Genomic DNA, 15,684 nt, shown 5'->3' with positions numbered 1-15,684 from the left:
CATCTCCGTGTCTCAAAGAAAATACACCCTTGATTTGCTAACCGAGACAGGTATGTTGGGATGTCGTCCTGCTAACACTCCTATTGAATTGAACTGTAAACTAGGAAACTCTGATGATCAAGTTCCAGTTGATAAAGAATAATATCAGCGCCTTGTGGGTAAATTGGTTTTACTTATCCCATACTCGTCCTGATATTTCCTTTGTTGTGAGTGTTGTCAGTCAGTTTATGCAGGCTCCCTAAAAGGAACACATGAAAGCTGTCAAAAGAATTCTGAGATACTTAAAAACGACACTTGGTAAAGGGTTGATGTTTAGAAAGACAGACAGAAAGACCATTGAGGCATATACTAACTCGGACTGGGCAGGATCTGTTGTTGACAGACTACCTCCAGTTATTGTACATTTGTTTGAGGCAATCTTGTAACTTGGAGAAATAAGAAGCAAAGTGTTGTGGCCAGGAGGCAATGCTGAGGCCGAATATAGAGCTATGAGTTTGGGAATATGTAAGGAAATTTGGCTCCAGAAAGTCCTGTCTGATCTTCATCAGGAATGTAAGACTCCATTCAAGCTCTTTTGTAATAATAAAGCCGCTATTAGTATTGCTAAAAACGCAGTTCAGCATGATAGAACTAAACATGTTGAGATTGATCGGCATTTCATCAAAGAAAGACTTGACAGTAGGAGCATAGGCATTCCATACATCCCTTCGAGCCAACAGGTTGCTGATGTCCTCACCAAGGGACTTCTTAAACCAAACTTCAACTTTTGTGTTAGCAAGTTGGGCCTCATTAATATTTACGTCCCAACTTGAGGGGGAGTGTTAGAATTAGTGGGTTTAGCCCATCGGGGAGATTTACCCTAAATATTTGATGGAACTCCACCTTTGGTATGAAATTTGACTTTATTTCAATATGGAATTATTAATCGAATTGAGAGAAACTCAATTCGCATAACAATCTCTGTTGTTCCTCTCTAGAATCAACAGCCACTTCTTACTCAATTCTCTCATGCCCTTTCCCACCTTTCTAACAGTATTTATACTAACCCATAACCGACTGACTTTAACAAACTCTTAACTACTTAACCTACTAACAGTATTTATTTTTTATTTCTTCTCTTATATACAAACTTAATAGGAGGAGGTCTAACAATATTCTTTCCTTTTTTTATCTCTTTGTACTTTTCTATTTATTCCCCTCTTGTACCTATTGTATGATTATCAAAAAATAACAAAACTAAAAAAATCGTAGTTTTTCTCCCGATTCTTGGGTTTCTACGTAAGTTTGGTTTCGTGTTTATTGCTTTCAATAAAAAAAAATTGGCCACAGCAAAGAAGAACTCACATATTTCTTTCTACTAAAAGCTAATATCACATAAGTGAATTGACGTATGATGTCCTAAGCTCATCATAGGAACCATCATGCTCAGATGTAAAGCATCTAATCAAGTGAAAGCTTCATGATATTAGACAGCAGAAGTATATTTTGTAATTCTTGTCTGCTGTTCTTAGGAGAATAAGGAGATCCACCATGCATTATTAAGTAATTCAATGTCTTATTGAAAGAAAAATTGTAAATTTGGCTGCCGCTTTTCAAACCTGATATAGTCAGTAGTCACAAGTGACTCAGCAACATTTCCAAGTTAATAGAGGTGGTAAAGTTGCAGGTGTAAAAAAAATCAAATGCAAAGGCACTTTCATGAATGATACAAGTAGAAATATGGTCAAATGAGAGTATACCGTAAAATCTCAGCTTGCCACTGGAATAATATGGGAGCAGGACAGACAATTAGAGTTGCACCTGTAGCCATTGGAGAATCAGTAGCCTGCATCAGCTCTAAGCAAGGTGTACAGACATGTTCCTCAGCTCTAACAATTACATTTAATGTATTCTTATTGTTTCTCTTTTCCCTTCTACTGTTCCCATCCTCAGTGTCAACGGGTTTGACAATTCTTCCTTTAGGTGAATAACCAACGCAGTCAGCATGTTGCCATGCATCACAAATATCACATTGCACCCACAACCCTTTGTATCTGTAATTTTCACTAACAGCTCCACACAGACACTCAACACGCTCCCTTTTCAATCTTTTAAATTCAGTTCTCTGATCTTCAACAAGCTGTCGGACTTCAACATCAAACCCTTTTCCACCTTCAAACACTGACATCTGATGAGAAAGTATGCATGCCAGTAGCTCAATAGTTTTTCCTAGACCCATCTCATCTGCAAAAATCGAATCATTCAGACAAAATAAAGACCATAAGAATAGCTAATTGTATCAGAGGTCATGCTCATAATCAATGAAATGCCAAGCTCAGGAAAATGTAATGAATTTTCATTAGTGGGAATTACCAGCTAGAATACCCCCGTAAACATGTGGCAAAATTTGCTCTGCATTCAAAGTAAGATTTCCACTGGAGATAAACAGAAGTAAGCATACAAGAGGAAAAGTAGGTTTTCCTACCTACATCGACAAACACATATTTTCAACTTTATTCATGCCACAAAGCCACACTCAAAAGTAAAGATGGTGGTACCTGAAAGGATTGTAGAACACTCTCAAACAAGTGTTAAGACATTTCAGGGCCATACACAAGGGAGATATAAGCTGCACATTTTCCCCCAAACCTGAATTTCCGGAAAATCCTTTCTCCCGCTGTACCATCCAGTAGGCAGCACGACGTTGATAAGGTCTTAGTTTCGGAAGCAAATTGGGAATGTCTTCATCAAGCCCGGGTTCATCTCTACATTGAACTTATATCATTAGTAATGAAAAAATGGGAAAGGCAGAAAAACAAAGACGTTCTGTAAATTAAAACTAAATACACGAGTAAATGAGCACTAACTATACTCACTTGGATGGCTTAATGGCGTCATAAAAGCTAATAGTATCAAAATTTACATGTTTTCTAGAGTTGGACGCGTCATCCCCCGGCTCATGATGCAAATGAGTGTCCATATTAGTCGATTTAACAACTCCATACTTGACCTCAGATAATACTACTTCAGGGCGCAACCAAGCAATGGTATTCATCATACTCTTTTTCCACAACTGCCTGCCATTATCAAATATTGACTCACAAGCATCAAAAGCACTCGATAGTATTTCCACCCTCAACCTCAGAGATCCTGTATTTTGGGAAAAAGAAACACCATCAACTGGCCTCAACGTCATAAGCTTCAGATTTGCAAGATGAACAAGTCCAGAAATGGCCTCATCAGGTCCATCAAAATTACCCGATAACACCACCGAGCAAGCTTTCACATCTTCCTCGATGTCTCTCTCAATAAGTTCCAAAAATATATCATTTGAAGATAAAACAGGCCAATGACCAAACTTAATACGATCAAGGAGAGATCCATTTACATTGCACAACCGAAACCTTAACGAGTATCTCGAGTTCTCACGAATACTTTTATCCAAGCAAAAACGGACAAAAGGGTTTTCTAACCTTACATCCACTAGAAAAACTTCAGAAATATCATAGTGCTCATTGGAATACCATCCACTTCGATCAACTTCAACAAAAATGGGCTCGTTAACCTCGTCAAGTTTGATGTCTGATGTTTCCGCAGCAGTTTCCGCAACCCCATTAATATCAAGTTGTGTCTTGGGATCCCCACGGTCTTCAAATCTTATTCCCCCAGAGCAATGAGGTTGCTTTTGCTTCCTTCTACCCATTCTATAACTATTTTAACAAAAGATAGAGCAAAGCTCAAACAATTAAAATGTAATTGAGATGGAAAGGCAAACTATAGTAGGAGTAAGCAGACAACAAAAAATTAACTCAAATGAATATCTAAATGAAAAGGAACATAAAGCCACTACTTTCTTTTGAGTACAAGGGGTGGGGATTTGAATCACAGAATTCTTGATCCACTAGACATGCCGATGCTAGTTGAGTTAAGCTCTTTTCTGCATATAAAGCAACTAATTACTATGTTACACAAAGGTAAAATCCAATATACATACATATAAATTCATAAATACATAAGAAAAATATGCATACATATAGAGAGAGGTGATGTTGCATATGATAGAATTCAAGAGAACCAACTTCACCAGCACAAAAAATTCAACAAAATTTAACGAAAATGTGAGAAAATAAGATAAAACATAAAACCTGAACCGGAGAAACAAGTATCTAAAGTCAAGAGAAAATCACCTGACAAGAGTATGAAATCTGTAGCTAACAAGAAAAATTTAGAACAAAATGTGAGAGAGTAAAAACTGAACCTGGGAACCAAAGAGTGTGCTTATAGGTGCGCAACCACGAAGAAGAAGCCGAAAATTCTTCTGTTAGTGATGAAATTTAAGTGAAATTAGAGAGAAAATACATTGGGGTAAACTGCAGGGTTACTTGAAATACAGGAAGCCAATGAATACAACTTCAATACAGCGTTCGATACGTCGCTTTAGGTAAGAGAGAGAATCGGTTTCGACCGATCTATCGTTTCTGTGATCGTCACGGTGACGAGAGTCGGTTTGGTTCGGCCTCAACGACACAATTACGAACAAAAATGGCCCCACCCGGTTCTTTTAGATTTACATGGGCTTGAATGACTTTCTTTATAGTAGCCTAATTTTTTGGGATAGTTGAAAATGTAGCAATTATATTCAACATTTACTATATGGTCTATCAGTGATAGACTCCTATCGTTGATAAATTTTGCTATATTTGCAATTTTTTTAAAATATTGCTACATACTTAATAATTATTCTAAAAATTGTTATTGATTATAATTACCCTAATTTTTTCCGCTCCGAATGTATAACAATGTTTTTAAAAATTCGTAAATAGGATTTGTTGACCGTGGACTCAAAGAACGATGGTTAAAAGAGTAAGCACAAAAAAAGATTGAAGAAACAAACCCAAAATTGGGCCAGATTTGTTCACCCTTGGCTCAGGTGAAGGCGAGCCTATGCCAAGCCCCAAAAGGCCAGAGCAAGAATAAATCAAAAGATTTAGAGAAAAGACATAATTTTACCTACGAAATTTCACAAATATCCTATATTTATATTTTTTTACGTGAATAGAAATTCTGTTATTTTTAAGACGATTTTATCCTTGTGATTAGCATTAATTATATACCAATTTCGAAAATAAGAATTAATTATTTTCTTAATTACATTATTGTTATCATAATTGTCTAAATTATTATTTCCTTAATTAATATGCAATAATTCAAAATTCGTTTTCTTACTAAATGCATTTTAATTAATATCAAATAATATATGTTTTAATATAGAAATATTATTCAAAATTAGTTTTCTTAATTTCATTTTTTCTTCCACCGTCTTCCGCTCACCAATTCAATTTCTTCCCTGCCGTAAATTTATTCCACAGTTGGATATTTCTTCCACCGACGGTAATCCTTCACCGTCGGAAACTTCTTATTCTATCACTATCAGAAACTTCTTATTCTTCCACCGCCTTCACATATATCCAGTTCTTTATGTTCCTCAATTCCTCTAATGTTTTGTACTCCATTAAATCATAGCATTCCCATAACGTCTAACGTTATATTTTCGACGATGTATTTTAGACATATAAGTTTTGATACATTAGTTATTTATCTTATATGTTTTTGTAAATATATACCCCTTTATATTATATCAATATAAATAAATTATCATACATTTATTGATGATCATGATATCCCTTATTATTTACCATAATACATACATGTGGACATTCAGTAATAGTTTCATATATTTGTAATATGTTTGTCAGGATGGCCAAAATTGCAGTCTACTTCGATGGTTTTTTCAATGAATCGCACAATTACGTTAGTTTTAGTGTGTCCGAGATTACAGTTAATGAACATATGTCCTATAAAGAATTGTACACTAGCCTTAGATCCAAGTTAGGTAGTATTATTGATATGAACAATATTGATACCTTTGTCTAGGTCCTATAGAATGTGTTAAGAAGAATTTAGCTATAACGAATGATAATAATGTTAAATGGGTTTACCATATAATAACATCGAATGTTGAGCGTCATATTGCCTTTATTGTTCATTCTGTTGGCCTTTTATCTATTTGTTTGGGTTCATGGTCGTCTAGTTCTTTTCAAACTCAAATTCATGACGATGAGGGTCAATTTTTTGAAAACATAAATACGTCTAAGATAGATTCCAATTTTGCACTGAAAGTCCAGGACATGTTTGCAATCAAATTTTTGTTCAAACAGTGCGTACAAACCATTACGATATTTCATGCTTGTGAGAAGGCATTCAATATTGTAGACTTCGAACATGAAATGCATTTGTTGGAATTGTTTGCCCCTGATATACGTGAGGAACTTGAATCCATTGGTTTTCTTAAGTGATCTCGTGCCTACTCGTCACGTAGGAGATATAATGTCATGATCACTAATATATCTGAGAGTTTAAATTCTGCGATGCTAAAGGCTAGGGAGTTACCAATATGTTCAATGTTTGAGGTTTTGCGAATGATGTTGCAAGATGGTTTTTTGAATGAAGAAATGAAGTTGATTATTAAGTGACTGATTTTACCAAAACCACTGAAGGTATATTAAAGGAACAGATTGAACGTAGCCAATCAATGAACGTATGCTCAATTTATTTCAACTTACGTATGCTTAACATACATCACCATTTTTTATATATACGTTATATAATTCTTTTATATATTTGCAATGTAGGTTAGTCTTGTTAATAACATGAAATACCAGGTCATAGATGGAACCTCTCAATGTAACGCCCCAAACTTTCGAGGTAAAAATTTTTCGTTTTATAAATAATTTTTCGAGAAATGTTAAATTTTGGATTAATCTCTGAAAATTCTAACTTAATACTTGTAAATCTATGTAATAATAATATGATAGTAATTATATTATTATTATTATTGTTAATTATTATTATCTTTATATAAAATTTAATATTAATATTTCTTTTATTATTATTATTATTAGTATTATTATTATTAATTAATTTTTAAAGGTTAATACATATATATATGTGTATAATAAAATTTTATATATTAGTATTATTAATTGTAATTGTTAAAGATTATTATATATATATAATAATATTTTATTTATTATTATTATTATTTATATTTTTATATATATATTATTATTTAAATTAAATTATTAATGTTATATATTATTTAAGATTTATATATATATATATATAATAAAATTTTTTTTTTAAACTAAAACCCTAAAGACGCGCCGCGCAGCCCCCCCCGATTTCGTCTTCTCCTTCTTCATCAACCCGCGCGCCGCCTCCGATTTCCTCTTCTCCTCCGCCTCCGCTTTTCGCTTTCTCTTCCGTCTCCGTCTGTCTCTTCATCTCCGTCTGTCTCTCCATCTCCGTCGGTGTGCGTAGCGTCGTCGGAGCCGTCCGCCGTAGCCATCCATTTCCGATTCCTCCCCGTCCTCACCTCGTACTACGGCGCCGGCAGAACACCGAGGGGGTACCATCCATCTACAGCCGACGCTTCTCCAGCTTTCTCTCTTCGTTCTACCACCGCCGGCATCATCTCCGCCATCCGCTCGTGTGTCGTCCGCAAATCGCCGCCGCGTTCCGCCGCCGGGAGTGTGAAGATTAAATCGGCTCCAAGCCGGCTGTCCAAGCCGAGCCGAGATCGCTGCCAAGCCGAGCCGCAATCCCTGTCCAAGCCAAGCCGCGATACTTGTTCGAGCCGAGCCGCCATCCTTGTCCAAGCCGAGCCGAGTGAGCCGCGAGCCGAGCCGCGAGCCGAGTGAGCCGAGCCGCGAGCCGAACCAAGCCGAGCCGCGAGCCGAGTGAGCCGAGCCGCGAGCCGAGCCGAGTCCAAGCCGAGCCGAGCCAAGCCACCTAAGCCTTCCTTCCTCCACTTCGGTTCACGGTGAGTCTTCGGTAAGAATTGTTCTGATGAATTCCCTAATGTTACCTCGTCCGATTTGAGTTTGAATGTTGAATTAAGATATGGCCCTACTTTTCTCCCTTGAAGGTAGTGCAGAGTTGACGCTTAAGTTCTCGGGTTCCGCGGCAGACCTGGTTGGAGATAGCTTCCTTTCCTTGGGTAAGTCAACGGATGACCTTGTAAATCAACTGCTACTAAGGCCATCCACTAAAACCTTCGTGTTTCGTTTAGGTGGATCTGTTGAGCGTAGTTTACGATCGAGGGGCATAACCGACTATCAGGTAAGGGTTTTCCTACTACTGGACCCCGAGTCCAGGCTGAAACCGTAGTAATCCACAGGGGATTACACGTTAGTGACTGTACTGAATATCTGTATGCGTGTTGACTGTTAAGTATTGATATTATATTCTATCTGATGAAAATATACTGTGACTGCTGTATGTGGATTGAAATTATATGTTGATGGACCTTAAAGTTACGGTTTAGTATGTATTAAACACTGATCTGGATGTGGTTCATGAAGTTTGGACGGGGAAGGACAGTGAGTCCGGTTTTGGTTGGTTAGTCGATTGGACCTAGGGTTTCCCTATTGGTGTGCGAATCGGTAATGCGTAAAGCAACTGAGGGTGTGGATGTTAATCCTATACTATCTGACTGACAAAGCCTATGGCGGAACTGTGATATGAATGCCGTTGAGATGTGACTGATGTAGACAGTTTGGTAAGGGCTGAGGGGTAACGGTTAGCTTCATCTATGGGGTAGTGTACCTTACGGATATGTGTATCCTTCGGGAGCACTAGACTGATATGTGCATCCTTCGGGAGCACTAGACTGATATGTGCATCCTTCGGGAGCACTAGACTGATATGTGCATCCTTCGGGAGCACTAGACTGATATGTGCATCCTTCGGGAGCACTAGACTGATATGTGCATCCTTCGGGAGCACTAGACTGATATGTGCGTTCTACGGAACCACTAGACTGTTATGTAGGGTACCCCCGAATAGGAAGTTAACTGTTGTTCCCTAACGGGCCCAGTAGTGGGTCCCTTACTGGGTATGTTTATACTCACCCTTTCCTTTCTTTAACTTTTCAGGTAGGGGTACAGCGAGGGGCAGACCGACGAGAGGCAGGAAGGATGCGTGAAGGCCATATGGACGCGTCTGGTTTTCTTTTCGCTTCCGCTATGTATTTTGTCAGAATATTTTGACTGTGATTTTGGACTGGTGACTTGACATTTTATTTTGTGATTTTCTTTTTGAATTATTTAAAATAGGGCCCGAAACAGTCTTTTGTAAGGTTTATACTGTTTTAATGAATCGTATCTGGTCCGTTTTAAATTTTACGTTGAATGGTCGAGTTTTGGTATTTGGTAGTGACCTCAGCTTAGTCCGGAAAAGTTGGGTCTTTACACTCAATATGTTATTTACTTACCTACGAAAGTTTGTAGTTGCAAGATGTGGGATATATTGGAAATACCTTCTGCGCATGCATGTGCTGTTTTGATCATGAAACATTTATCAATTAAGTCATATGTCTCACCCCTTTACTTGAATAGCACTTTAAGTTCAATATATAAAGGAGTAATGAATTCCTTAGGCGTTCATCGTTAATGGCAAATACCTGATGATATTATGTCCATTGTCGTCCTTCCACCTAATGTAAAACGTGTTGTTGGTCGACCAAAGAAGATTAAAATTCTTTCAAGAATGGAGTTCAAGAGACGCGTTAAATGTGACCGTTGTGGACGTGTTGGTCATAATTGATGGAAAGCATACAATCGCAGCGGAAACAGGATCGGATATTTACTCTAATTACAACTAAACTAATTTTAGCAATTAACATGCATTATAAGAACCCTAATTAAATTAAATTAGGGATGAATAAAATCTTAACTTTGTAGCTTCCCAATTCTTCAAAACCTCCTCACGAACATGATCCTGAACCTCCACTAGAGTTGACCTGCTAACCTCCAGATTTAGAACCAGGTTGTGGGGCTCATTCAATGAAGGAAAAATGAGAAAGAGATGGAATTTGAAGGGTTGAGATGAAAAAAATTTCTAAAATTTAGAAAAGAAAAAAAAAGTATTTTTTAATTTGAAAAATAAGCTATTTATAAGCAAATTGCATGCAATTTCTTCATAAAAATTCAACACCTATTTTTCCACTAACTTTTAGTGGAATTACTCACCATTCCAATTTCTTTTAGTAGGTTTGGTGTCATCATCATGAGCTTCCACATAGCCACTAAGAGTTAGTGGAATTATCCAACAAAATGTTGGATTTTCCCACTAACTTCGATCAAGGGGCAAAATGGTCATTTGATCATTCTAGTCAAAGTCTCATTCTAGTCAAAGTCAAACTTTGACTTTTTAAATCAAAAGGTCAATATTTTGACTTTTTACCATTTTGTCCGTCTTGACTAATTCCTACCTCATGAGCATGAATCTGTATTCATTTTTTTTAAATTCAAATCACATTTGAATATAAAGCCGGTAAAAGTTTAACTTTTCAAAGTCAAAGTCAACATTTTGACTTTTTACAACTTTGACCATTTCCATTAATTCCGAGTTTTCGAATATGAATCCATATTCATATTTTTAATATTTAAATCATATTTAAATATAAAGCTCTTGCTCAAAGCTATAACCGACGACTATATCACATGTAGTTGTCGGTTTCTCTCTCTTTACATAATTCGAACAATTCGAATTATTCCAACATGTTGTTCTAAGTTAATTTTGTATGAGCTAGCAGGGGAACCTAATGGATCATCATAGATCATTGGCTCCAAGATCCGAGATTAACTGGCTAAACCCTTTTAGACCAAGCTAATCAGTAGTCGTTAACTAACGAGTCATTCCACTAAAGTCTCGTAGTTACACTCCCCTCACTATAAATATATTTTTGTCCATCTGATATAACCATGATCAGTAAGTTATTCCTTCACAGGTTATTCGTAATCTCGACTGGGTCAAAATATCGTTTTACCCCCGAAACTACATCTTGTTCCTTAAGTTCTACTAATCCACTATTGACAATTGATTTTAGGTCAAACCTATAAACCGAATCCCTCTCGGACTAATGAGAGGGTGGGGCCCCTTGTTTAAGACTTGGATTCAGTTCTTAAAAGAATAACCTATCTACTATCCTAAAATGGGTAGGAGTGAATTTCATTCTGCACCCTATGTCCTTAGTCATCCACCCAATCTTACCCCCTGAAATGAGAGGCTTATTGGGCCAGCGCCATTGAGCTGCCCGCACATATGCAGATCTAAGGATAATACAATTTGAACAGAAGTTCATAGTTAGCTCAAGATTATGATTAAGTTACCTAAGTCATCATAATCGAAATAATGAGTTTATATAGTCAACGGTGTTATAACTTAAAAGTGACTATTTCTTGGTTCCATCTTATGTAAACTCTTTACATAAGATACCCCCACTTTCATGTCTCTACATGAACGATTTAGGATCACTTCATTTGTACTAACTGAATGGATAAAAAAACCCTTTACAGAGGAATAATTACAGAGACCCAATTTTAATTGGAACCTTAAAAAATACCAATACATTGTCAAAATTACAAAACTAATTTTTATGGCTAAACATGCTTTGAATAAAATACAGAGAAGAAAAACTTACTCTCATTGACGACTCTGAATCTACCAAACACCAACTTGGGGCACCACCAATTGGAAACCTTCCTATTCTCTTATTGAGATGGTTTGTGGGAACTAAATTGAATTGAGGGAATTTTTCTTTACATAGATTTTTTTTTCAAAGAGAACGGGAAAGCAACCTTGTTCGCAAACTCACCTTCTGTTTTGTTACGCAAAAATTCCCTTTTCTTCAGACGGAAGAAGTGGGAAGTTGAGAGAATAATTGAGAATGTGGGAAAATCACTCACGTTTCCTATTAATTTAATAAATAAATATTAAATTAATACGAAATTAAATAATTAATTAAATTAAATAATTTAATAATTTAATAATTAATTAAATCATATTTAATTAATATTTCATTTAAATCATATTTATATGAATATCTCTCGCATAACCTATAGTTTTAATTTAATTAATTTAATTAAATCAAATTTAATTAAATCAAATTAAACTAAATTATTAATTAATTCTCCAATTAATTAATTTCTAAATTAAATATCTTATATTTAATTTAATCCAAAATTTGAATCATATTCAAATATAAATTTCTCCCACAACCTATAGTTTTAATATGTATCACATACAAATTAAATTTTAACCTATAGTTTTAATATGAATCTAATTTACATCAAAATAATATTTGAACTTATTCAAATATTTTATTCTCTCATAATATAATTTTGAATCATATCCAAAATTAAATTTATATAATAAAGTCTAATTAAAATATAAACTTTATATTATAATGTATCAACATACATTATATTAATTCCCAAAGTAAATTTGAACATTTCAAATTACAACCAATATAAATAAATCTCATTATTCTTTATGAGCTAGGAATGGGACCTAATGGACCTACAAATCAGAAGCTACAACGATATGAGATTAATTAGTTAAACTCATTAACCACATTAATCAATATTCGTTAACTATGTGTACACTCCACTAAAGACTCATAGCTGAACTCTTCTCACTGTAGATATATTTCTGTGTCCACGGATATAGACCAATACCAGTAAGTTAGTCCTTTACAAGTGTTCGTAACACCAGCTAGGTCAAATTACCGTTTTACCCCTGGGTTACTTCTAGTCCTTAAATACCAATGCTCCTCTAATGAACAACCTGTTTATGGTCCAACCACTAAACAAAAAATCCCCCACGTACCATAGAGAGGGTAGGGCCCTTTGTTCAAGTCCTGGAGACACTATTTAAGGGAACACTTATCTACTTACCCTAAAAGTGGGAATGAGTGAATTCCATCTTGTGTGATTATGTTCCCAGCTTCCCACTCGGTCTTGTCCCCAAAATAATAAACATATTGAGTCGACAATTTGGCCACTCTCACCTGTACAAATCAAAGGACAATCTCTCACAAACAGGAGTTCATAATACACTTAGGATTAAGACTAAGTTACCTAGGTCGTCCTAATGAAATAGAAATTCAACTAGTTAACGGAGTTACATCTAGTGATTATTATTTCGTGGTCCAGTCTTATGCAAACTCATTGCATAGGATACCCTCACTCGCATGTCACATACATGAATGCATTGGATCAATGTGTTTATCAAATACAAAGTGAGCTGTATCGATAGTGTTAACAGGATAAGGTACCCAACCTTAACCATATACTATAGACCCTTTAAGCTGATCTTAAACATTGATCCTGGTATGTCTCTACATACTGTTCAAGACTCATCAAACAACTTAAAATGTTAGTTTATTGGATTTAGGTTATTAAGACAAAACTAATAATATAATCAATAACACTTATTGAAATTATAATAATAAAACACTTTATTAACAACGGTTAATTTATTATATTTAATATCTACGAGTTTTAGGACATAAAACCCAATACTAACTACAAAGTGGGTCGCATCCATCGCATTTTCAGAATAAAGCGCCCAACTTTATTCATATACTATAGACCGTTTAGGCTATAAACTTGAACGTGATCCATGTTTATATAATGTTCAAGTCTACATTAGATAGCCTCAGGACCTTAGTTCATTGGATTCAAAATTATAGTATTCTATTTTCATTAATAAGTCCTCAATAACAACTTTATTGAATAGAATATAGTTTAACTACAAACTATGACTTTTAGGACATCAATTCCAACAATAACCGCAAGAGATGCAAGTTTTCCTTATTGAACTAGATTATTCTTGATTTATTATGTTTTATACTTATAATTATATTTTTTATATTGTAATGTTGTTAAAATTTTAATTTCAATTATACACGTATCCTCAATTTTGGAAAAAAAAAATCCATATGTCTAGAATTATCTTTACATTATTTTCCTTACTTATCTGATTTTATATATTTCATATTATTGAAAATATACGCTGCAACATTTTTCCTATTTTTCAACCACATGATATTCTTTCCATTTTAATGTATAACAAACTACAAAATCTATTATACATTATATACAAAATATTATTACATATATAGGAAAAAATATTATACAGAATATTCCAAATTTTTTTTATATCTGCACTAATTTCCTTAAAATTCCATATTTACCAATGATGCATACATTATTTGTCTTAGTTTTCTAGGTCAAACTTTGCATTTCAAAATCATATATGTAATAATATTGTAAATATACTTGACATAAACATTTAATCACAATTTCCATTTCAATTAACTTCAAATTATAATTTATAATAACCTGATATACATCATATTATTTAATATATACCATTTCAGTCAAAAAGTCTATCATCAGATTACTACCTTCCAAAAGTTCCTTCAAATCCAAATCATAATCAAATCCAAATCTAAAAAATTGTTCGTTAATTTTTTTAGCTGTTAACAGACACAATGTTCTACAATCCTTGACTATTCAACTCTATTTTTTTCCTTCTTTGGCTCCGAGAACCAAATTTCGTTGTGAATGGCGATCTCAATATCCTAGAAGGTAAATTTTCTCTCCTCATGCTCTTCCTCACTGCTTGTTGATAAGTAATATCTTTACCTCTAGCCTATTATTCTAGTGAAAAATTAGTAATGTACATTTTCAATATAACGATATACATATGATCAACATTTGAAATATACATACAGTAATTGTAGCAGTCCTAACAACTATAGGTCTTTGAACATGTCTTTTTTTTCCAATTTTTTCTTCTACATAAAGCACATAATGCGTAATTTATAATAATTTCAAACTACACATATATTAAAAAATAATAACTATAATGACTAAATTACTTACCTTCATTTTTATTGTTTCTTCCTCAATTTTGTCTACTTGATTAAGTAGAGTAGTGCTGTATACTACATTATCAAGAAAATCATTTTGTCCTCCCTGATCATCTTCATAATTAGTATGTAATTGCAAATACAGGTATATAACTGTCTAATATACCTCTTGTCCTTCATTTTCTATTTCATCGTTTTCATCCTGATCATCATTAAGTTAGTATGCAAAATATACGTATATATATGTCTAATATACATATGAATACATAAATTACAAGAACAATATCATTATATGTATACTTAATATATACTATTAAATTACATTACCCAAAGTATATTTCAATAACTTAATGACTACCTCATAATCTTCCTCTACATTGGCTGTTTTTTTTCCTTCTTTTCTCTTGAGTCAATTTCTGAATCAATATCGGTGATATCATTTTATATACATAAGATCATTTGTTAGTGATACTGCACTTTACTCAACTAAAATATTATATACATATATTTTATATACCTTTTTAATTGATTTTCTTGCTCCTTTCTTCATATTTGTATTTCCTTGTTTTTCGACCTCTTCTTTCTTATCACTTTTTTTTTTTTTTTTTTTTTTTATCTTCTTACTATTATCTTTCTCTATTCCATTGCTTTCACAGCTTTCTCTAACTTTCTCTTCTTAAATACCTACATTTCATATAAACAATAAAAAGCTTATAGTAATGTAACAATAGTTTCTTACATACCTACATTTCATATATACGTACATTTTCAGTTTGAGTTTCCTTCCCTTTTCCCTTCAACACACATTCGAAAAATCTTCTTTTGGTTTATTGGTACACATTGTCCTGCATATAATCGAATATCATTAACATTAGTTTCTATTCATACATAAAATTGATTTCAACAGATCATAAATAAACCTC

The 15,684-nt window shown here is 34.2% G+C and overlaps 1 protein-coding gene across 7 annotated transcripts in view; it reads right to left on the bottom strand.

The window, feature by feature from the left end:
- Positions 1-4,454, bottom strand: part of LOC103496631 (uncharacterized) — a 30,675-nt gene extending 26,221 nt beyond the window's left edge. For 3 of the 7 annotated variants that reach the window (XM_051082778.1, XM_008458563.3, XM_051082782.1), the window contains exons 1-5: positions 4,238-4,453; positions 2,856-3,689; positions 2,538-2,744; positions 2,353-2,414; positions 1,740-2,223 (exon numbers count right to left, since the gene is read on the bottom strand). In XM_051082778.1, the coding sequence (XP_050938735.1) occupies positions 1,740-2,223; positions 2,353-2,414; positions 2,538-2,744; positions 2,856-3,682 (1,580 nt within the window). In that variant the 5' untranslated portion in view covers positions 3,683-3,689; positions 4,238-4,453. Of the gene's footprint in view, positions 1-1,739; positions 2,224-2,352; positions 2,415-2,537; positions 2,745-2,855; positions 3,690-3,829; positions 3,917-4,237 lie in introns of all 7 variants that reach the window. The other 4 variants (XM_051082779.1, XM_051082781.1, XM_051082780.1 and 1 more) reach the window with 4 other exon arrangements.
- Between the last annotated feature and the right edge of the window lie 11,230 nt (positions 4,455-15,684).

This window comes from Cucumis melo, chromosome 3 (assembly GCF_025177605.1).
Source record: "Cucumis melo cultivar AY chromosome 3, USDA_Cmelo_AY_1.0, whole genome shotgun sequence".
Classification (NCBI taxonomy): Eukaryota; Viridiplantae; Streptophyta; class Magnoliopsida; order Cucurbitales; family Cucurbitaceae; genus Cucumis; species Cucumis melo.
The sequence above is the reverse complement of the archived record's forward strand: the minus strand, read 5'-3'. Positions and strand labels throughout refer to the sequence as shown.